The following is a 24,989-nucleotide window of genomic DNA, read 5'->3' as shown; positions in this document are numbered from 1 at the left end:
TGGTTTACTCTAGGTTTGCCTGAACTTTTTCTTTTCTTTTAAATTAAAGGAGAAAAAGAATTTGCGATGAAAAATTTGTTCCACGGTATGGTATCCTCTTAAAGAGTAAGATTCAAATAAAAAGTTAGAGAATAGAAAACAAAAGTATGAAAGGCAAACAATTAGGTTGTTTAGAATTAACATGAAGGGGCAAAGAGAGGACAAAATGTTTACAATCTTTATTTAATCAAACCCTATATTATAAAAAACAGAAGAATTGAAAATCCATTACAAGAAATATTTTTAATTTTCATCAGGCAATCAAACTGGTTTTGATGATTTTACATCCCTTATTATACTATTAATTCGACTAATTTTGATAGCATATGTATTTCAACATAAAATTTGCGACTCGTAATGAATATACCTCACAGAATGATGGTACATATAGAACATCAATGGTATATCGTTTGGTGGTGTAAAGATCCAAGAATTTGAGCAATAAAATCAAATAAATGCCATGTTGAAAGCAAAGCAGTAAGAGAGAAAAAAAACAATTCTTGGATATAAGGAGTAACAAGGGTAATGACTTCTCCATTAAATACAGGCTTCTGTAATTCATCCAAAGCATATAAAACCTATAAATAAATAACTAAAATTACTGTGTAGAATCATAAGCATTTGCTGCTATTTTTGCAAGTACTAAATTTCAAACGAATTAATTTAATATTAAATTTTAAATTCATGGTACCTAAATGAATAAGTGCAAACAACTAAATAGGTGAAAACAACTCAAGTTCAGCTGCTACTCTTTTTGTATTAAATTTTTAACAAATATTCTACCTAGGTGATGTGTCTGATATATATATATATATACAGGGTTATTCATAATTTCATATGTTCTTTTTTGCCATATTCATCTTCGTTTTTTTACTACAACACTTTGAAACCCCGGAGGGAATTATGAATAACCCTGTATATATGCATGCATGCTTCAATGTGAACATATTTAAAAGAAAATCCTAGATAACATGAAATGTAATATGGTTTGCAATGACATTCCTCATGCTTAGTTTAACGCAGACATGTCACAATTCTCAGAACATTTTGCTACTATAAATATCTTATAATCCCACATTTTAATAATTTAATATACATGCAGAGTATCAAATGACTCAAAAGTTTTCAATGAATTGCTACAATTTAAATTATTATGAATTGCTACAATTTAAATTAAGAATGAAACTATTAGAAGGCAAAAAAAAATTTTAAATTCATATTCAAAATGTAAATAATCAAGCATGCTTCATTTAAAATTTATTTTGTCCACTTCCAATCAATAATTTTGCTTTAAAATGCATGTATGGCTGAATATACAGGAAGAGAATATTTAAAATATTTTGCACAAGCTATACAATGTCTAGAGATAACTCTACTTAAGTGTATATTTTTTGTATTTACAAAATATCTAAGGTTATCTTTCAAGGTAGCTTAGGCAAAATAAAACAATAAATAAATAAATAAAATATTGCATAGGATTTGAAATTAACAATAAAAATATTTTTTTCATTACTTTTGTTCAGATGTTTCGAGTTTATTTTCAGGTTTCTCTTTAATAGTCTTTCCCAATGAGAAGAAGCTCTTTTTATAAGAAGGAGGGATCATAGATCTGAGCCTCTTTGCAATCAAAATTTTATTACAAGCATCAAAAAGTAGGACAGCTTGGAAATTCTGTATTCCAGAATATTGCAGATTTTTAATACATTATTTTTAAGCAAATAGAAATGCCAAAGTTAAAAGCTCAAAATTATAAAACATGTGTGCTTGATTCCATCGTAAACTTAGGGAATTTTTACTCTTTGTTTTGACAATAATTTTACAAATTTTTGCAGGCTTTTTAAAATTTCATTATTTTAATATTATATTATGAGTTATGAATTTCAAGTAATATTTTTTAAGTTTACGATTTGCTTAAATTTACATTATATTTTCCTTCTGTTCTTAGACAATTATATTTTTGTAGAATATCATGAAAACACACGAATATCAAATAGGGCATTCAAATAATCCCTTTTTGGCATACTAGATTTCATCATAAGTATGTGTGATTTTTTATATTTTAACCAGCAGTTATTGTTATGGATTTCCAAATAATTTTACAAATCTAAATACTTTCAATACAACATTAATAATACAGATTAATTCAAATTATGTATTTAAGTACACTTTTCAACAAAGTACTCCTTTTATTATGATTTTATCATAACTTGTGCAGTCTTATGGATTGTTTTCTTGTTGCAGCAATTGTTACAAATTTCATAAAATCCTCAAGTTTTTAATAGTTTATTAGAATTATGACACACACATTTGAGTAATCACTTCTTAATACATTTAATTTGCAATGTTTTCACTGCTAATTCACATGGTTTTTATCTTTAATTTCTTCAACACAATAAAATTATGGCATGAAATTTTTCGCATCTTGCCTCTAATTTAAAATTGCTTTAGCTAATTTTTCCTCCACTCTAGTTCGAAAAAATTCACAGATTTTGGAGGTTTCTACATTATGGAAGTCTGCATTTTTAAAGTTATTCTATATAGTATATCCTATTTTTACAAAGAGATGTAATTTGGCAACAGAAAAGTAAAGAACCATTCTGCAACATTGAAAGCATTCATAAGGTTTGATTAGTGATATGGGCTTGTAAATGTTTATCAATTTTCAAATTCCTCTGAATTTATGGTACTCTATCTTATGTTAAAAATAGAGCAAGAAGAAGCTGACCTTTTCTTAGAAGCTGTTATGAGGTCCTTTATTACATCAGGCTCATAAGGACTTCTTTCAAAGTGAAGTTGTATTTCGTCAGAGAATTTATTAAGAGGGAGTAAAAAATTGCATAAAACATGAAAATACGAAGGAAAAGGTACTGAAGGAATATGGTGCAATGATGAGATAATAACAAAGGCAATCCACAATCCGTGATAGGCAAAGAATAGGTTGGATCAAAAGATGAAGACACTTGTAAAAGTAAATTGATGATGCCAGTAAATGATCGATAAAGAAGAAAAAATACAAATCAATATCAAGCCTGATTACATTTTTGTATGCTAGATGTTAAAATTAAAAAAAGATTCCAAAGATTTTATGTGTAAAAATCCCAATAGAAACATGTTTCTTAACTTTTCATGTGAATAGAACTTATATCATTCTATAGGAAATTACCATAAAATACAGATAAAATGCCAGAACAGGAGAAATCGCCCCCTATAGTTTCACACACATACTGATTGTCAATGAGTATCAGAAAAGACCTAACTAGAGAAGAAAAATGTGAATAGAAAAGGTGTGGAATTGAATGGATGAGATATGGAGAGAGTGATACTTTCCTAGAATTGCCTAAAAATATGACACAACATTATTAAGGTTACCTGCTTTGTCAAGGGATGGATGATAGCCAACCTTATGAAAAGTTGGTTGATGAGGATTTGGGGTCGAAATAAAGATGGCGTTTGGAGGTTAATTATCTTGGATCAGGCCTCAATCCATAGAATCTCTAGTCTCCCTGAAAAATTAAAAAGTCTGAGCACAGATATAGTTTTAATTCTGGGCGGGTGCGAGAGCCTTCTGCAGCCAATAGATGGCACCCTTTAAAAGTACATTAAGAAGAGAATGGGTGCTCTTCATTAGGAATAAACAAGACAAAAATCAACTTGTAATTGGTTTTGTGTTGGCCATTTGAAGCCTAAGAGATGATCTGAAACTAATTTAACTGTTGTAGTATTTTCAACTCTTTAGATGGAAGCGAAAATGGGCTCTTTCATTTCCAATTAGAAGGAGTTATTGACGGATCTATAGACAATAATATTACTAATGAACTGAATGTATCAACCTTATTTTGGATGATCTTTCTTTCGATAGATTTTTGAATTCTGATGTATGTAGATAAATTATATATATATTTTTAAAATAGTTTCAAGTTCATATTCTTTTATTTTTTCTTGCTGAGTTTTTATTTTTTTTACCTATTTGCATGTGCTGCAATCATACCCTCATTAAAAATAAAGGATTACAGTAGAAGGTAAATTAGATTTACTAATTAAAACTTATATTCACTTCATTTTGCTATAATTATTTTTACTTTATTTTGTTTACAATTTTCATATTTAATTACGCCCAATCAAATATAGTAGTTTTCGTAAAACGACATTTTGTATTTTCTTCAGTGCTTTTTATACACTCCCCTTTACATCATCGCGATTTTTGTCAAAAAAAGGGGAGGGGGCGCTTTATCTGTACTTTAGGGTTTACAATAGGCAGTTTTTAATAACTGTTTAATAACAAAAAAGACATTATAAAAAAGCTTTAACAAAGACATCTCATATTTAATAACCTAACATTAATTCTCTGCAAACAAATTAAAATGATCTAACTATCATATGTTATAGACTAACATAATCATACCTTTCTTGCTTCATTTCAAACTTTTTGAAGTTAGTTTTACTCTCAAAATGAAAGAAAATTTTTAATATAGTTTGAAATAATTTAAAATGTTAAATTAAGCCCAATCTTTCTGTTATAAAAATAACTGATTACAAAGCTCAAATTTTTTTTTTTGAAAAAAAAAATAACATTCAATATTAGTTAATATTTTATGTCATGGATTCATTAATGGTTAAAAATCAAAACATCTAATTTTAAAAATAACAATGGAAAGTCACACTTAAAAATCTATGTAAGCAACAAAATTTGTACAATACATTTTTTTGATATTTATAATAATATAATACTTGATACATTTATAATAATAAAAGATACTTTGTACACTGATTGTAATTCCACAAAAGTATAACAAAGTGGACTTTATTTTCTCATTAGAAACAATAATATTTGATTACAAATGCTTACCAATCAGCACAAGATTTAAAGACAGTCATTACTTTCAATTTTTGACTTACTGTAACAGAACATATTTCAATATATCCTTTTATATTAAAGTTTAATTTTTATTTATATCGGAAACTAAAAAACAACAACCTGAGAAAAAACTGATGATAAATTATTAAACTTGATTAACTTCATTTTATTTTTATAAGAAACAATTATTAAATTACAAAAAAATTCTCAATGTAAATAAAAATTTTGAAGTTTAGCATTACTATATAAATTATCTCATTTTAAAAAAAATGCATAGAAATTTTTTGATGAATAACAATTTCTTACAAGTTTTAGCATGTTGTCTATAACAACATGTGTCTATAAAAAAGAATTCAATGTTTTAAGTGAACAAAAAAATACCATAAAAATCATTCAACTTAGCAAAATATATTAATAAATTCTTTTGCCAAAATGAAAAGTAATCCTAGATTTTTGCCATAAAAATATATATGTACAATCGATAAAGTAATTAAAATGAAATCCAGCCTAGTAAAAATATGTAAAGAGCACATTTTGAGCTTGACTATTGTCATATTTTATTATATTGCGTCTGAAAATTTCCCAAGAATAGTTTTGAAAATTGCTTGCTGATTTAATGGGGAGGTATAGGGTCTAATCATTTTATAATACTTCTAGTTCAATGTTTTACACTACATTAAAAGAATTTTTTTAAGCACTAGTTAATATTCATTAATTTTCAGAGTTAAGAATTGTTAAATGAAACTGTGTAATGTATGGTAAAATGAACTATAAAGAATAGAATAAAATCAAAATTTTCTTTTTAATGCCATGTACATAAAATTGTTAATTATAGGTGGAAATAGATGTTCAGAAATGGGTAAAAAGTTGCAAAAATGTGATCATTTCTAATAAGAATATTAAAAAAAAGTTTGTCAAAGGCTGTTAAAAATTTCACAATATTTGAATACTCATGAGAAATTAGATTTTTTTTGAGACATTACTCATGGCCTGTATACTAAAACTTATTTAAATTTTTGGGACACGTCTTGTGAGCCCATACTAGGTCCATTACCAATTCCAATAGCAACATATAAAGTGGAATCTCAATCATGGACATTATAAAGAAAATAAACAGAACCTATCAAACGTAAAGCTAAAATGAGTTAATGCCTTCGTATTTCTTGTCTATAGATTCGTAATAGTTTGAGGAGGTCATCATAACATGTTTTAAGAGAAGAGTTTTGAGGTCAAACTTTGCAATGAGCTGATAGAGCAATTTCACTAATCAGACAACAAAGAACTACCATATCTTTGCCTCGCAAATAATTTACAGAAACATCACTGATCAATAGTCCTACAAAAATTACATATAAATTTATTGAATAAATAATTTTTATCAATTATAATTTTTCACCAGGCATTAATGACATAAAAGAATTTATTTCATGCAAATTTAGTACACATAACACACATGATTTTATACATAATTTAAAATGCATATACCATCTCTTCAAGTTTTCATATTTTTATATTCAAGACAAATCTAGTAGTCAGTAAGAAATTATACTCTAATATAGATGATATGGCTAAACTCAATGTTATTAGTTTAGAACATATTTGAAAAAGAATTAAAAATCGTTTTAGAAAAAAAAGTTATATTATCAGCACCTGTGTTTAAAATTCCAGAGAATTATAGATAAATAGTAGCACTTAATCTTTGGTATGACAGTTCATGTTGGACCACGACCTCCTAAACGGTTCAACTGCAAAGCATTCTGCCTGATGCCTTCATTGTTAAATTTTTTTGGGTTTATCTAAATCTCATCTATCCATTCATCTTCCTCATTTTTTACCTCGGCATTGATCATTAAAGATTTTTTGTGCATTGGGTGTAATCCATTCTCTCTAAATGTCTCAAGCATAGGATTCTTTTTAATTTTAGAGAGTTTTCCCACATATCATTGACTCTGGCTGGTCTAAAACTCAATTCAGATTTTTTTGTCCCTAACATCTTCTCCTATTTTGAGGTCTAGGGTCAAAGTCTCACCCTTCCAAAAAAAAATACTGTTTCTCTCATCACAACTTTATAAAAACTAAGTTTCCTTAGCCATGGCTTTAGATCTTATTAATTTCAATGATTGCACTTGCAGATACAAAATCAAACATTAATCAGGGTTGCCACTCAAATCTGGAAAAAAAAATTCCCTGTGTTTTCCCTGTACATGTTATACGCAATATATTAAGAGGAAACAACAATTACTGTGCTCTTGTATCAGCTATAATGAGCTAACTATATTTATTAGTTTCAATTGCTGGAAAAACAGCTGAACATACTTAAATAATGCTATAATAAATTAAATAGTTCAGTATAGCTGAAATATCATGGTTAAATATCCCACATATTACGCTTTGAGTGGTGACCATTTTTTAAGACAAAAATAAAAAAACAAAATTCCCTGTATTTTCCCAGTTTGTAAAGAAAAAAAAATCAAAATTCCCTGCATTTTCCCTGTTATTTTAGGTGATCTTTAAATTCCCTGTATTTTCCAGGTATTCTCTGTTCTCCCTGTGGAGTGGCAACCCTGTTAATGTAAGTGCAGACTTAGCATTGTGAACCTCGAAGCATAAACTATGTATTTCTAACTAGAATTTTTATTGTAAAATTCATAATCATGTCTATTGTCAATTTTTTTAACACACTGTAGTATTAAAAACAAAGGGAAAAGTGAGCCTGAGAAATGTTGTATAGATAAATAAAATTATTGAAAATAATCTTACATACATAAATAGAACTAACATTTTTAACACAATTTCTCAAAACTGCTAAATTTTTACTTACATGTATTCAAAGTATTCTATTTTCAAACTAACATATGAATATACAAAGATATTTGAATGTTAATTTGCAAACATAGAAGCTGGTTAATGGGTAAATTTTTTGATTCATTTTTACAGTAGGTACATTAAAATTTTTTTAATTTCTCATTTGGCCCTTAAATTTTCTTAAATAATATGATGTGATTTATTAAAACAATCTAAAATTAATAATTTCTAAAGTCAAACACATTCCATTCTAATAACAAGATCATTCTAAATTAAAATAATCATTTACTTCTACTTTAAAAACATTTTTATTAATAGTCTGGTTAAAACTATAAAATATTTAATGAGTTCAAGTAATATTTAAGATGCTTACAGACATAAATAATTAAATGCAACCAAAACTCTGAGCAAATACAAATTTTAAAAAAAAACTTGCAGTTAATTCCCCTCCAAAAATTCATAGTTGCAAAAATATAAATGAATTTTTTTATTGGCAGGGAATAAATATAACACATTTGGCTGACTGAGAAGCATATGCTTTACTGATGGATTCAACTTCACTAGAGAGCCAATACTACAGCTGCATGGTATAAACTAGTACTGATAAAATTACAATCAGAGGGATATGAGATAGTGGAATCAAAGAAATAAGTTTTGGTTGCATAAGAGAATAAAAGTGTTTAAGCAATATGAGCTAATGATCACTGAATAAATCCATCATATGATCATATTATAGAGAATAATCTTTCTACAAACTCTTTTTTTTTTCAATTCAAAAACTGGAGCACTTTAAACGAGTGTTATTTTTTAAATTTATTCCTGTTGAGAATAGATGTAAAAATGAATGACACACTAATGAGATGCTTAAACATCAAATGCGATGTTTAAGGCATTTTTTCCAAACTGTAACAAATCCTCATTCTATTTTTCATCATTAGAATCACAAGTTACTGTTTTTCTTCTCAAAATGAAAACACTTCAATATATTTAAAATGACAGTAGGATTTCTGCATAATAGACACAGGAATCTGCAGGTTTTAAAAACAATCTAAATTTTAAGATTATACGAGTAGCATTTAATTATATTGTTAAAACACAATACATGCGGAGAACAAGTGGCAGTAACGATGAACCATAGTTTGACTATATCTTTTAAATTATTTATGTACTTATTACTGATTAAAATTACTTTAATTAAAATTAATAAAAATGTAAATATATTACCTTTGCTAAGAATTTTTTTTATTTCATTTTAGCAGTTTCATTATCCCCGTGGCAGAAACACGGCGACACAGCGACATTGTCGCAGAAAGCGACTGAGTTCTTGCAGAAAGATTTTTTTCATTTGGGAAATAAAAATTTTTGGTTTGCCACAAACAAAAGTTCTCAAAAAAGATTCTGCAGAAACAGAAGCTGTTTTACCAAAAGAAAAAAAAAACATTTTCTACAGAAACAAAAAATTTCTGCAGAAGCAATAATGGTTCTGCAAAATTTTTTTCTTGCAGAATTGTTTTAAATATTTTTTTTTCTAGCGTACCGCGGAAGGAGAAAGCGCTCGTAATTCTCCGTTAATCTCGAACACAAACAGTCACTGGATAAAAAAGGGAGAATTTTTTTCCCCTTTATTAAGGTATTTTTGGAAATTTGCCAACTTCGACCTCTATCGCTGCCGCAGTAATTTGCTTTGTGTTTTCTTATGAGAACAGAGTATTTTATATTTTTTGCACTTATGTGGAAAATTTTATGGGTAAAAAGATTTTTTTAAAAAAAAAATCATGCCTAGCGAAAAGGTTATTTGTTGCAATTGTGAAGCCACAATAATTAAAACAAATTTGAAAACTGATTTTTCAAGGCGGCATTCCGAAGAAGAAATAAGATTGAAGTCGACAACATCTAGCGATGTCAAAGATTTTTTTTTCTGGAAAGCGTCAGGAAAAGAAGCTTCCCACGCTACTAATATTGGGGGGGAAAAAACGTTCTAGATTTGAATCAAATATTCTTACTAGTAGCGATATCGATAGTAAGGATGAGACAGCATTTCCAACAAATCAAGAAAATTTAGAAGCAGTAAAAAGTAAAAAATAACTATATATATATTTTTTTTTTAAAGATAAAATGCCTATATCCTTTGAATTAAGTCGTCGATAAAGAAGAAGAAAAAAAATCGCAATCTAACGATAAATGAAATAAAGCCTGAAAGATATCTCACTATCTACGATTTTTTGGCATGTGAATGAAAACCAGATTGGTGGAAAATATTTACTGGTGAAACACTTTCAAACAGGTTTCCATACGCATGCGAAAAAAATCGCATCCAATGAGTATGGCTCTAATACCGATGTTTCAGTACTGATAAAGACTATTTCGTTTCGAGATGTTGAATAGGCTTGAGCATATTGAGTCGGAAACCGCTTCTGCATACTTAGTGTGGAATCAATGCTATTTTATTTACACAATACAGTGCGAAATCACCAGCGCTGTGTATTTTTTTCGTTCTGAACTTAAACTGATCACGAAAAAAGTTTTGATTACCTCCTTTTTTTAAGAAAAAATCTTTTAATAAGTCAGTACAATATTAATCGAATCTAATTAATCTATAATTAATTAGATAAACTTAATTAGATGTAGAAAAAATTGAAACAAACATTGCTTTAATTTTTTTGCTTTTAGAATTCGGTTATAATCAATTCTATTTTATTATTTTGATTACTCAACTTCAATATTAATTTTTTCACCTGATTTGTTTCTGTACCTGATATAACTTCTATAATAAAACATTTAACCATACTGTTTTAAACTGCTTTAATAATTTAATTTTGATACTGTTTAATCTGATACTTCAAATTCAGTTATCTTGTTTTATAAATTTAACCTTTTTGTCCACTCTTAGCTATTTCTATAGGTTCTGTCTTATTACAGGTTCTGGGTAATCTTTATTTATGCTCTAGTAAGCATTTTTGTCTGCAGATCTATACATTTATAACTTTTCGTTATTATCGAAGATTATGCAAATTTATACTTAAACAATTTAAACTTATTAAGAAATGTAAACTTACATTATGAAATTAGGAAAAAAAATCTACACAGTTTTATTCTATGCATGTAGACTTATTTTATAAACACGAATTTCATCTATTATTATAAATTCATTACACAAACATTTATAGCGATAAAAATATCTTGCAGAAAGATATTGGTTCTAGTTAGGTTAGTCGCAGAAAGTCAGAAAAAATTCTGCCACAGGGTTCATTATATATATATATATGTATATATATATATATATATATATGTATGTATATATATATATATATATATATATATATATATATATATATATATATATATATATATATATATATATATATATATATATATATATATACACACACAAATGCAGAGCTGAACTAACTTGTGATAGGTTACATTTGTAAGAAATTGTTCCTCTAGTGGTAAAGTGGTAGATAAGCTTTCATTTGCATGACACTTATTAAGTGTAAAAGTAATTAGAGGTACCACTATTGATATAAGGGATAATTTTTTTAATAGAAGAATACATGTATTGGCATATGCAGAAGATATAGACTGCAATGCAAGATCTGCAAAAATATTTTTGAAAATGGAACCCATAAATTTGAATCTGCATACCATTCACCAATTTAGAATCAGAAAGAAATTTATCAAAATATAAGTAAAAGTGAAAATAGAAAAGATAATTTTAGCAGCTATTTAATGCATTTATGGACTCAGAAGACTCTTAAAATCCCACTTAATCAAAATAAAATAAGTGTTATGTAAAGTACAACTTTACATAACACTTATAAACAAGTTTTCGCATATGCTTCCGAAATATGGATCCTCCCAAGAAAAGCTGAAAATGCTCCCTTGATATTTGAAAGAAGAATCCTCAGAACTATTTTTGGTGGAATGCTGTCTGAAGAGAAAGATACATCTAGGTATTATATAAGTTATATGAAAATGATATGATAAAATTAATTAGACTAAACAGAAGGAACAAACTAAGGTAAAGAACGTTAAAGAGCACAAAAATATTATTAAAAATATTATTGCTTTTAATAATATTTTTGTGCTCTTTAACGTTGTTTACCTTAGTTTGTATTTTAGCACAAAGGTCGCCCACTTGTGTATTTATAAACAGAAGGAGATAGCAAGGATGTACTCAAGCAGAACTGCCTTGAAAATTTTCAGTGCCACACAATATGATAAAAGGTCAAGACACAGATAAGAATGACAACAAAGCTGCTTAGAACGAAACTTTTCTGTAATTAAAGTAAGGAACTGGAGAACTGCAAAAGAGTGGAATGGAAAAATACTCTAAAGAAGGCCACATAGGGCCATCAGTGATGGTGATCTTTAGCTAAGTTAAATGTTTTTGTTTTATAAATTATTTTCCAAACCACTACATGTAAATGATTCAAAAGTTAATTTGGAAAGTCACTTTGTTCAGATTCTAAAAGTGGGGAGGAGGTTTTTAAAATGTCAGCAAAACAAGCTATAGTTTCCAATTGTCAACTGCATCCACTCTATAGCATAGTTTTGCAAAACATAGTAGTTAGAAGGCCTGTATAATATCTATCTATCTATCTATCTATCTATCTATCTATCTATCTATCTATCTATCTATCTATCTATCTATCTATCTATCTATCTATCTATCTATCTATCTATCTATCTATCTATCTATCTATCTATCTATCTATCTATCTATCTATCTATCTATCTATCTATCTATCTATCTATCTATCTATCTATCTATCTATCTATCTATCTATCTATCTATCTATCTATCTATCTATCTATCTATCTATCTATCTATCTATCTATCTATCTATCTATCTATCTATCTATCTATCTATCTATCTATCTATCTATCTATCTATCTATCTATCTATCTATCTATCTATCTATCTATCTATCTATCTATCTATCTATCTATCTATCTATCTATCTATCTATCTATCTATCTATCTATCTATCTATCTATCTATCTATCTATCTATCTATCTATCTATCTATCTATCTATCTATCTATCTATCTATCTATCTATCTATCTATCTATCTATCTATCTATCTATCTATCTATCTATCTATCTATCTATCTATCTATCTATCTATCTATCTATCTATCTATCTATCTATCTATCTATCTATCTATCTATCTATCTATCTATCTATCTATCTATCTATCTATCTATCTATCTATCTATCTATCTATCTATCTATCTATCTATCTATCTATCTATCTATCTATCTATCTATCTATCTATCTATCTATCTATCTATCTATCTATCTATCTATCTATCTATCTATCTATCTATCTATCTATCTATCTATCTATCTATCTATCTATCTATCTATCTATCTATCTATCTATCTATATATATATATATATATATATATATATATATATATATATATATACATAAGAAGAGAGTGGAATGATTACACATAGCGAATAGAAGACTTCTAGTTAGTAGCGCACAAAACAGCCAATCAAAATTGAGAACGCACGTGCGTGAAAAGGTAATAATTTTTAATAATGCTGTCCGCAGAAATTTTACAACTAAACTTACCAGTTAAATCTTGTTGCGATTTTTATTTTGTATTGAATGTGTTAAATATATTGAACAGAGTTTACTTCAAAATACTTATATCTTTTATAAAAAAATGGATCACCGTGAATATCTTAGGTGATATCAACAGCGACATACGGCTGAACATAACAATACACGACAGCGAAATGGCAGGGAGGAAATGATGAAGAGTCAAGATGTTTAAATAAAAAAGAATAATATGGAAAAGAAATTGATAAAAAAATTTATATATAATGAGGTTTTGTAAATAATTTTTAATTTAGCATCGTTTTTCCCTACTTTTAATTGTTTTTTACTTACTTTCAAAAAATCGTGCAGCCAGAAATATTAATTAACAGTTTATAGTTGTTTAAGATATTTCTTAAATAATGCATAAAAGTGCAAATCATTGGTATACAAAAAGATGTGAAAAGAAAAATCAATGAAAAATATACATAGCTAGATTTTGTGAGTATTCAGATATCTATTGTAAATAATTTTTAATTTTATTGTTTTCACCTTATTTTTTTATAACAATTCAGACAAAAATGTTTATTGATCATTGATAACATAATTATTTCATTTTACATTTGTTTTTTTATTAGTATTCAATATGACAAAAAATTAAATTACTTAATTTAATTTGTCGAATTTCGGTTACATATGTTTTTATAATATAATTTGCTTTTTGTCTGATTGAAACTAAAATATTTTGTCAGTTGACAGTATTGTAGTTAGTTGGGCAACTACTTGCAATGGGTTTTGCTTTTGAAATATTATTCAGCATCAATTTAATTAATATTACATGTTTTAATTTGTTTGCCATATTTTGAAGTTTTTTTTCATTAGATTTTAATTGTTTTCAGTTTAAAATTTAAATTACTGGGGGGGGGGGGAGAGAGATGAAGCACCCTATAGGAAGTGCCTGGCATCTATAAGATCAACAATGATTTGACATAGTAGGGGTAAAAATGTACTTGAGGGTGCCCCTTGGCGAAATTGGTGACTTATGTTTGGCGCCATTCCTGTTTTGCAAAACAACGTGGTAACATGAATGGCTGCCAAAATATAATGATATTTCAATAAAACATTGGAAAATTTGAACAAAACATCAACCAAAACTTTATAAAATTGCAATGAACCCGATATGAGCAAAATTAATAAACCCAAGAAAATGCATTTCGAATCAAAACAAAAATTAATGGAGTAAGCACAGAAAGAAAAGGAAAAAAACAACTCATTTCTTCTTTAAGCTTGAATATCTTCAGATTTAGGTGCACCGAATTCTCCAATAACAGTTAGATACTGTCCAAATTTATCACGAATAGAATCTGTGTACCTCCATCCCCACATAAATTCAGCGAAATACGAATCAAAAATTGCGCCTGTGGTACTGGACTGACGATGACATTTTTTTCTAAAGTCCCTTTTTACGGCTGCCCACATACCTTCGATCTAATTGACCAGAAGAAAAAGTAACCTTACCAGCCGGTATCCCATTTAACACTAACGGACCTCTGAAATCACATATACAGTTGAACATTTAAAAATAACGCTAAAATCTAAATCAATCAGAATCATGATTGGGCTTCAACATCGCCCAGTTTGGTGATCAACCGCAATTACAACTTGGCGAGAATCAAGGGGCACCCTCAAATATAATCAACCCGAGTTTGGCTCTGCCACAAATGCTTTGAATACAGAGATTAATCTTCTTCTAATGTCCTATAGTAATTTGTTAAATAATATTGCTTCCTCGCTTTATATAAGTTTATATTATTGTTCGTAGTAAAATTGCTTAATATAAGTTTATAATGCTGATAACAAGGACCTCTGACATATTACAATCCTAACATATTCTCTCTATGTGATGTTGGTACAGAAAAATTGCCAGCTAATCTCCAGGAAAACGATTTTAATTTTGTTCACGAAGCGAACAAAAATGTAATTGCATAGCAGTTATCGGGGGTTGGCGAGCGGTTGCGAGCAGGGGGTGGAACCTTCTAGTATATATATACATAAATCAGAGATGGGCATTTGTCATTCAGAATAATGAATAAAGAATGATGAATAATTATTCAAAATCTGAATAATGAATAAAGATTTATTCATTAGTCAGAAATATTTTGAATAAAGAATAAATCAATCATTAATTCATTATTCAGTATCCTTTATTTATTAGTCAAGAATAACTGAATAATTTCACTGGTCAACAAAAATGGGCATGGAATACTCTAATTGACTATGATTATGACAACTACAAATAAAACGTTAATCCTTTTCAAATATATTTATATAATGTTTGAGGAAATTTACTCTTGTCTAACATAATGCATACTTTTGAGAAATGGTTACATGGCAAAAAAGCGTTTAATTTTTTAAGTTAAAATTTTATTTAAAAACTTAAAATAAGATTATCGTTTGCTTTCAAAATCTATAAGAAATTGTGTTTTATAGATTTTAGAACAAAATTTTAAAATGAACTTAAGTAACTAAACAGTTATAAACCTACATTTTTGCACAACTAAGAATGTTACGCTGGAGTAAGTTAAAATAACATAAAAATAAATATTCATATTTGTTTTACTTTTATAGTTAAATTCCTAAAATAAGATGTTTAAGAGCAAACGATGCTTTGCATCTTGTTATAGACAAAGACATATTGATTGCATTTTTCGCTGGTTATTCAAAATTTTATTCAGAAAAATTAGTCATGACTAATGAGTTTATTCATGAATCATTTTTCAAAAATTTTTATACATTTGCATAATGAATGATGAATAATGACTAAATTTTCATATGAATAATCATTCAGAATAAATTTATTCTGAATAAATTTAGTCATGAATAAAATTTTCGTGAATGATGCCCATCACTGATATAAATATATATTATTAGTATGTGCGTGCAAGGTCACCTAAAAAGTTTTTGTGCGGTTCTCAGAGGTGGCGCTAGAGTATATTTTATTTCGGTGATGTGGATACTTTTTGTTTGCTGTTATGCTGCCAGTACTTGAAAGATAAAGTGTGTTTTGCCTCTACAGGATTGAAAATTAATGTTCAAAAAATGGACAATAAAAAGGTTAATTTACAACATGCAATGTTCGTTGAATTTCAGAAATGTGTGACTACACATGAGAACAATTTGGCTGTTTATTTAAGCAGTGATTCTACATTACAAACTGTGCAAAATGGTTCGATAAATTTTGGCAGGGTGCTTTTATACTAGAAGTTAAATCAAGATTGAGACAACCACTGGAGATTTATGCTAGTAATGTGAGTGCTATAGAGAAAGAAAACTGAAAAAGTTCCCTGCAACTGAGTATATTGAAAGAATCTTAACATTCATAACTCAATCATCATCCTACATAAAATAAGTTTTAATCACGTAATAGCATGATATAAAAAATAGAATAAAACAACATTCAGCACTTAAGAACAGTGGAAAAAGAGGGTGAAGATCGAGAACCTGGTTGCAAAATCTGGGCAACTCTTTAAATTTAAGGCACATTGAGAAGACTAACTAAATAATTCATTTTAACCAACTACAGCATGGTGAAATGATTGCAACAGGCTAAGGTTGATGAGCGTAAGCGATAACCATGCATTTTTGGGGAATGCATGTTAAGCCACCTTTCTTAGTTACATACCTATTTTATGAGCCAATTAAGGGAAGCATAAAAACATGAAAAGGCAAGTTTTTTCAACTTAGAATGTTAATGAACCCTTTAATTTAAAAAGTGTATCATAAATCTTTTTTAGTGTTTGAATTGGTACTTAAAGACTTACCTTAAATTCATTAAAATGATGATATTTTCCGTCAAACCAAGATTGAAAAGTAAGCAGAGTTTCAAGATGGGAAGATAATGAATCCTTGTGTAAGTCTTTGGCTTTCCGGTCTAGATTCTGAGCGATCAGTGGAAGATTTTGATCTATATAAGAAAAATAAATATATAAGTCAATAATAAACAAAAATATTTTTGTCTTTATAAAACATGTTCTGATATTAGTTTTTTTTTTTCAAATCTTAACACAAAAAGAAGACAGAGCATTTTGCTTTTATAACAATTTGGTTAAACCAGAATGGATTTTCAACTTAATGACCTCATAAAAATGTCTGTTTAAAAGCATAACTGTCAATTTTAACCTAGAAAGATAACGAAAGGTCTTATAAATAGTGTTTACATTTTTATTTAAAAAAAGTATTGCTTAGATAAGAATTTCATATAAGATAACACTTAAAAAATTTTAGATTATAAATTTTAAATTGTTTTAAAAAATTTTATAAATTCCTAGATAAACAAATGCAGCTTGCTTTATTTTCCTCTTTAATTGTTAAATATTTAAAAGAAAAAAGTTCAATTAAAAAAGTTTCACAAATTTTATTTAAGGAAAATACTGCATTAGAAAATTTCTGCTTAGTATCTATTAAAATTTAGTAGAGAGAGTAGTAGTTGTCCTTTATTCAATTAAAATTGCAGAATGCAGCTGAAATCTGAAGAATAGAGAGATAAGAAAAAATATAATAATAGAGAGATAAATAAAACTAAAAGCTTCTATGATTTCCTTTAAGAATAAACCTTGTCTAATACACTGGTGCGCAAAACTTAAGCAACAAGTGGTTTTACGGCCACAGCTCCCCAACAAAGTATAAGATAGCCATGAAATTGCAGTATAATATGCACGTAATTCAGTAGAAAGATTATTTGTATGCAAATTTCAGAAATAAAACGTCGTAGGTGATGTAAGTGTATGTAAACCTTGTAGGTCATAAAAGGATGAAGAGCACCGTAGTTAAAGACATTCGCTGCAAGTGCAAGTGATTTGTTTTGTGAAACATGTCTTCAAGAAATCATTTAGACGACTTTACTCGAGGAAGAATGATTGGGAAGCTTGAGGACCAGTAGAACATAGTGCTACCAGTGTCGCCGAAGAGTTCGGGATCAACAAAAGTGTTGTTTCTTGTGCTTGGAATGCCTTTAAAACTACTGGTACAGCCCAAATAAAGCCTTTTTCTGTTCCATGCCCTACTTTAAGCTTTATATTCATTTCTGAGCCATTATTCTTTCACCATTATTTAAGTACAAAATAATGTACATCATATTCAAATTGCATGTCAATTGGATGATTTCTTGTAGAGTTATGACAAAAAACGCACTTGTTGCTTAATTTTTGCACACCAGTGTATATACATATATAGTAACAATTATTGCTATAGGGAGATTTTTTTTACACTAATGGCAGTAATCCATTAATAAAAGATAACATATGTTATTTAGTCAAATAAATTTATTCTAGTTATTTGCTAAGGTCTTTCTGATCCTCTTTTATATAGAATGCGAATTTCTTTCAAATCTTTTTGATAATTCATGAGAATAAGCTGAAGTTTTAACCTTTTGTTCAATATTTTCTGTTCAATATTTATTTTATCTTTTTGAACCTATTCCATTGAATAAAGTTTAGTTTAGACCTTAAAAGTAATTTTGCTTTAACTCTGCATAAATGCTGGTCCTTAATTAATATGCTATTGCTGTTTCATTTAAATTGCATTTAAGAAAAAGCTATGTGCAGTGCATACAAAATAAATGAAATACCCTGAATATCTTACCTAATGATCCTATTCTCATCACTAGAACCAAATCCTAATAGTTCGAGGGGATGATCTCGATTATACTAATTGGTTAGTGCAGTTTTTATGTATTTATATCAATTAATTACATAAAATTATGCAGCAAATAATGCAGCAAATTATGTATTTATATCAAACTTTTTTAAATATTTTTTATCTTTCTTAAAGTTTAAATAAATATCCTTGTAGATAGTTATTGTGGATTATTTATTTCTACATCTTTGAAAATATTCTAATAACAATTTACGTTGTTGCGTTAAACTTCGTTATTAGGGTACTCTTCCCGTAAACGGACAACTCTCATAAACGGACAATTTTTTCGGTCCCAAGAATGGCCACTTAACGGAGGTTTTACTGCATATATATATATATATATATATATATATATATATATATATATATATATATATATATATATATATATATATATATATATACATATATCATAATAAATAAAAACAGAAAAACACGAAGAAAATTAAGAAAAACAATAAGTTTATATATATCTAATCAATAAAAAAGATTTTACGGGAGTGGGGAAAATCAATAAACCAGGAAGACAATAATGATAATGGGCAATAACAAAAGATTATAATCTCCTACATCAAAAAAGTTGGGGAAAATTATCACTAAAAACTTAGTCCATCTGAAATATTTCACAAAACAAAGACTTTAAAGTTTCTTTTATTTAAATTTGCATTAAAATGCAATTCCAAAAAAAGCATAGCTGCTTTAAAATGTAAAAGATTTTACAATGACTCGATGTAAAAGACTTTACAAGGGAGGGGAAAATAGATAAACCGGGAAGACTTTTGGCAACCATAAAAAAGCATAAATTCTTAAATACATATGTTTGAATAATTGATAAGTCATGGCAGGTATTTTGAAAACTAAATATAATGCACTAAAACGTAACTGTTGCTGTCACCAAGAAAAAATTTTCCTTGTTGACTGTGCAGGATATTACAATATATAGAAATATATACTTAGTACCACCTTTTGTACAATTTTTTTTTTTTTTTTTTTTTTTTTTGGACCACAGTATTCAAACTTGTCTAGAAAATAAAAAGTTCAACCACAAAATAAATGAAGAGTTATTTTCTTCAATGTGAATAAAAAACAATAAAAAGAACCTCTATTTTTACGAATTGAGCTATGCATATATACAAATATTAAATAAAATTTGCCAACAACAAAAATATCAGGAATGAGGCAATTTGCTGATTGAATCAAAATTCTTGTGAAACAAGATTGGGCAAAAAATATCAAAAATAAATATTAGAGAGCATTAAAAAATCTCTTCCCTTTATTTTTCATTTATATTAAAGAGAGAAAAAAACATGTGAGTCATTTTGTGATTAAATTTCTTGCCTCTACTAGGTAATTGTTGAATGTATAACACACGTGACACAAAATATATTATTACTAGCATTTATTAAACTCAGAAAAATTTCAACTTTTTGACAACTTTAGTGCCTTTAAATGAGAATCTTGTTGATAGAATTATTTCTTCCTGTTACTCTCAGTTTTTGCAAACATTTGGTCAGAACATATCTTTGGTGAGAAAACATATGGATAATAGACACAACGTAAAAAATCTCTAAGATGGTTTGAATACTAGAAATACCTTCTCTAAATACTGAAATTACCATTTGCAATGCCTTACCAAACAAAATAGCACTGTGATTTCAAGTGGTTGTGTGATTTATGAGAGGATATATGAAGAATCTCATATTCTTATACACATAGATTTTTTGAATAAATTGAGCAAAAGGGATATTTTATAACAGGGTGGTAGCCATATTTTTCAACAAAAAGTTAGCACCTTTTAAGTACTTTTTAAGCACTCAAAAAATATTTTGAATCACTTTCCAAAAAAAAATCATAATTAGGATCGGTGCAGTAAAAAAAATTACTTTTTTCTCTCGTTTAAAGTTCTTAATTTGTAAACATGAAATCAATAAAATTCAAAAACATTTTCAAAAACTTTACATAATCATGACAAAATAACTAGTTTCTGATAAATATTGCAGAGAAAATCGTGATAAATCATGCATTTTTTGTAATTTAGAACGGCAATCGATACGGGGAAGAGAAACCTCTTTTTAAAAGATAGAAAATTAAGCACTTTTCACAAACCCCGACTAAAAAAAAGCACCTTTTGTAGCTTTTAAATAATGTAAATCAAAAATAAGCACCTTTAATCACTTTTAAAAAACCCTACGCACCCTGCAAAATTTTAAATGAATGAAATTCCCACAGTTAGATGTCTATCTTTTTTCAAACAGCTTTAAATAAATAATTATCAAGAAATTTGTTGAAAATTTTTAAATTCAAGTTAGCGATGAAAAACCTTAAAGTTAAAGGTTTTTTAAACATTAAACTTACAATTTATTAAAAATATTCCACATTAAACATAGGATTTACATACAATAAATAAGTTTAACTATAAATATGCATATATAATTCCAAGAATCTACAGTCAAAAGAAATAAAGTTTTGAACTTTTAATAATAAAGAAATGTAACGAATAGTTATACTTACGTTGTATATTTAGTATAGAGAATAAAAGCATTTTCTAGTTCTCCTTCATCGTGATACATCTTTGCCATTTTCAGCATTTCAGAACCAGATCTAAAATAACGAACAATTGGAATATGAGGATTAACGGTAACACTGCTGGCAACCATGGCCAAAGCTTGAATATGGCTCTTTGGATCCTTCATGTTTTTTGTTTCAAAGGTTTATTAAATGCTGAAAGAAAATGAAATAAATATGTGACATAATGACAATTTTTTAAGAAAAATTCTATTTTTTACACAAAGAAAGCCCCTAAAAAAATTTCTTCAAGAGTTGTTTGTGATTTAATAAGGCCAAGAAGGTTACAGTTTACCAATTTTGTAGCCAACAACATAATAGTTGCAATATGGTCAGTAATACCTACAAGCTGCCTTTACTTTTGCTGCTAGAGATTGAACCTCAGTTTTTTCACAATGGTAGCTCAGTGCTTTAACCACTAAGCCATACAAACTTATAATTATGGAAAAGCTAATCCATACTTTTCTCCAAAGATCTAGTTATCTTTGAAGCAAATGTGATTTCTTAAAAATTTTATATTTAAAATTAGATATACTATAAAGGTTTTTCATTGTTGGTTTTGCAAATGGGCAAAACTGAGAAAATGTTTCCCTATCTAATAACATAAAGAAAACAATTTTATTATGCAGAGAAGACTGCAGAATAAAATATAACTTTTTAAAAGCGGAGCTGTCAGTCGGTCAAAATAAATAAATTATTAGAAAATAGTGAAATATTAATTATTTATTTATTATTATAAAAATACAGATGTTTAATAAAAAGAAGTATACGTCAAGTATACAATCTATTGTAACTTTGCTCTACTATTCTCTTTATTTGCTCTTCTTGAAGAAGCAGAAACCCCATCAGTTTCCTCTTGGCTAGATTTCTTATTATATAATTCAATGAAAATAATAAAAGTCAATGGTAGCCTATAGCAATACATTCATTTAACAAAAGGCCCAATTTAATATATATCTGTGTGCGTGTGTGCTAGTAATTAATAGATTAATAGTTTAAGCTGGTTAAAATGAGTTAAATCCAAAGGCAATTTTAATATGAGTAAAAAACATCTTAAATTATCTAAATTTTTTTTTTTTAAAAAAAACTAAATTATTTCTGACAATATTTGAAAAATAGCATTTCCAAATATATAAAAGTATTTCCAAAATAGCATTTCCGAAAATGGCATTAATATTTTTTGGAAAAATAACAAAAGTTAAGAAATTTTTTTTAACATAACATAGTTTGATTTACAACAAAAATGTATTATCCCTATGAGCTAAGTATTTTTAATATGGTCCAAGTAATATTCCAGAAATTTTAGGACAAAATACATTTTAACCTTTGAATATTCTAAAAGAATGTACATTTTACAATCTATTAATATTTTAATTAACATTCCCATAAATACTAATAATGATAATAAAATATAAATCAAGTTTAGAAAATCTGTAAGCCACACATATATTCCTTTATTTTTTCCAATCTGCTTTTTAATAATCAGTCCCAAAAATATTTTTAAAAATTTATATGATGGTATCCAAACATAAGCATGATACTGATTACTGTAATATTGTGCGCAGCACATTATTGAATTGTCATTTGATTTTTAAACCCATGTTATAAGCACAAATATTAACATTTCATAAACAATAGCTCTTTTTTTTAAATTCAAGCATGTATTATTTCAAAGTTTCTCATGAAGCATGAAAATATAATAAAATTAACAAGTACAAAACAATTCAAAGATGTCATATTCATGTCATACTTCAGATGTCATACTTTTTAGATGATAATTTTCTTTATAAAAACAAAAATGGCTTTCATCAACTAATTTTCATACCAACCACAATATTTTTTAAAAATCGCATGGTTACACATATAACCTAAAAAAATTATTAAGTATGAGTTTAAACTTGTTTTAATGGAATTGATTCCGTAAAGAACCTATGCAACCAAATAGCAGAAAATAATTTTTAATTCTAAACAAAGCTATCCAAATGATAAAACTTAAATTTTAGTATATTCGAGTAAATCATTGTGTTGGAATACTAAAAGAGACAATTAAAATCAAACGCTAAAATATTTATAAGAAATTAAATTAAATAATTAACAATCATCAAGCTTGAGTGCAACACGAAAACCTTAATCATAAAAATTTTATACAAATTTAAAAGAAGAGAATTAAACAAACTCTCTTGAAATACCAATTAATTAACAAAACACTCATAAAATACTAAAAATAATATATAGGCTAGAGTAGCAATTCAAAATACGTTTTATAGAAAATTTAGGATTAAATCTATCTTAGGAACTTATCTATTAAGTATTTTAACAATAGTCAAAATTTACTTTAAGAAAAATCATGATTAATTCTCTTTACTTGAAACAAACGCACTTGTAAATTTTAAATTTAAATCATCGGAAACTTTTTCAAAACTTGCATAGTTTGTAAGTTTAATCATATACAGTCAGGAAATTACAATTTTAAAGAACAGTTTACATTTGCATTTCATTCTTAGTACAAGCATACTTTTCGCCTCAAATAATAGACAAACAAGGAAATAGAAAATAGGTGGTTGCCATTTATTGGCATTGGGACGTATGTCAGACTTTATGTTCATGTATATCATAAGCTTATAGCTTACTTTGTTAAATAAATTTTATGTTTATGTGTACAATAAGCTTATAGCTTACTTTGTTAAAGCAGAAGATGTGGTGTTGCCAACAGCTTTTTTTTTCTTTTTCTGGTGGTTTCTACTTACCAGCCCTTTCGAAAGCTTTGCATTTATTATTTACTTTGAATGGCGTAAATAAGATATTTATATTTAATTTGATTCGTTTTTAATCATTTAAAAAAAAGAGCCAGCAGATTTTTTTAAATGTATTTCTTTAATATTAAATCAATATTACAATGATTTAAAATTAATTACATTATTTTGATATAAGTCATTTTAATTATTTTCTTTCAGTTTAGTTATTTTCAATGAAATTAATATAAACTAAATAACAACTAAATATGAAATATAGAAATATGAATCCTCATCATTGTTTTTTTTTAATAAAAAAATTATAAATCGACTATTTATTAACTCCTTTTAATATTAAGTTATAATTTTCAAACTCTAACCCTAAGTAGGGTTCCATGGTCCAAACAATACTCTAGGAGGAAATTTTTATAAGTGAATTAGGGGGAGCAAGGGGGTTCCCGAAGGGCAATTTCATAGCTGACCGTGAGAGGGCTTTTGAAGTGAAATTGTGGCCGGCTTCCCGTGTTCAAGTGGTCTGCTGGTCAAGATACCGGAATAGTAACTCACGGCTGGGGTGAGAGATCGCAGGTTCGGAACCCAGCTGCGGCAACTTTTCAAAAATTTGCTTTTTTTTTCTTTTGCTTATTTTGCATTATATTATTTTATTATTGTGTTTTTCAGCTCTTTAGGGGGTCCTATATGTGAGAAATAATTTTTTTAAATAGGGAAAACTTCAAAT

General features: G+C 27.6%; 1 protein-coding gene across 8 annotated transcripts; it reads right to left on the bottom strand.

The window, feature by feature from the left end:
• Positions 1 to 203: 203 nt before the first annotated feature.
• Positions 204 to 24,125, bottom strand: LOC147812738 (uncharacterized). 8 transcript variants are annotated; one of them, XR_015432401.1, is made up of 5 exons: positions 23,853 to 24,114; positions 21,465 to 21,674; positions 17,081 to 17,223; positions 6,047 to 6,230; positions 204 to 617 (listed from the first exon to the last, which is right to left on the bottom strand). XR_015432401.1 is itself a non-coding variant. In XM_087158723.1 (4 exons), exons 2-4 carry the CDS (start codon positions 21,493 to 21,495, stop codon positions 435 to 437), a joined length of 357 nt encoding a protein of 118 aa, XP_087014849.1. In that variant the 5' UTR covers positions 21,496 to 21,674; positions 24,004 to 24,125; the 3' UTR covers positions 204 to 434. The 8 variants fall into 8 exon arrangements, 7 of the variants coding, with proteins under 7 accessions (XP_087014849.1, XP_087014846.1, XP_087014850.1 ...); XM_087158723.1 differs by lacking the exon at positions 6,047 to 6,230 and having other exon boundaries at positions 24,004 to 24,125; XM_087158720.1 differs by lacking the exon at positions 6,047 to 6,230.
• Between the last annotated feature and the right edge of the window lie 864 nt (positions 24,126 to 24,989).

This window comes from Parasteatoda tepidariorum, chromosome 3, assembly GCF_982258835.1.
Source record: "Parasteatoda tepidariorum strain Cologne lab strain chromosome 3, Ptep-v5.0, whole genome shotgun sequence".
Lineage (NCBI taxonomy): Eukaryota > Metazoa > Arthropoda > Arachnida > Araneae > Theridiidae > Parasteatoda > Parasteatoda tepidariorum.
This window is presented reverse-complemented; position numbering and strand designations above follow the sequence as displayed.

Bases quoted from the DNA above. Each gene is read 5' to 3' on its own strand.
- LOC147812738 (XM_087158723.1), bottom strand. From the start codon at position 21,495: ATGCTTTTATTCTCTATACTAAATATACAAC. The intron at 17,224-21,464 runs GTAAGTATAACT...TTTCTTATATAG, and splicing joins CTCTATACTAAATATACAAC to ATCAAAATCTTCCACTGATC. The intron at 618-17,080 runs GTAAGTCTTTAA...ATTTATTTATAG, and splicing joins ATCATTTTAATGAATTTAAG to GTTTTATATGCTTTGGATGA.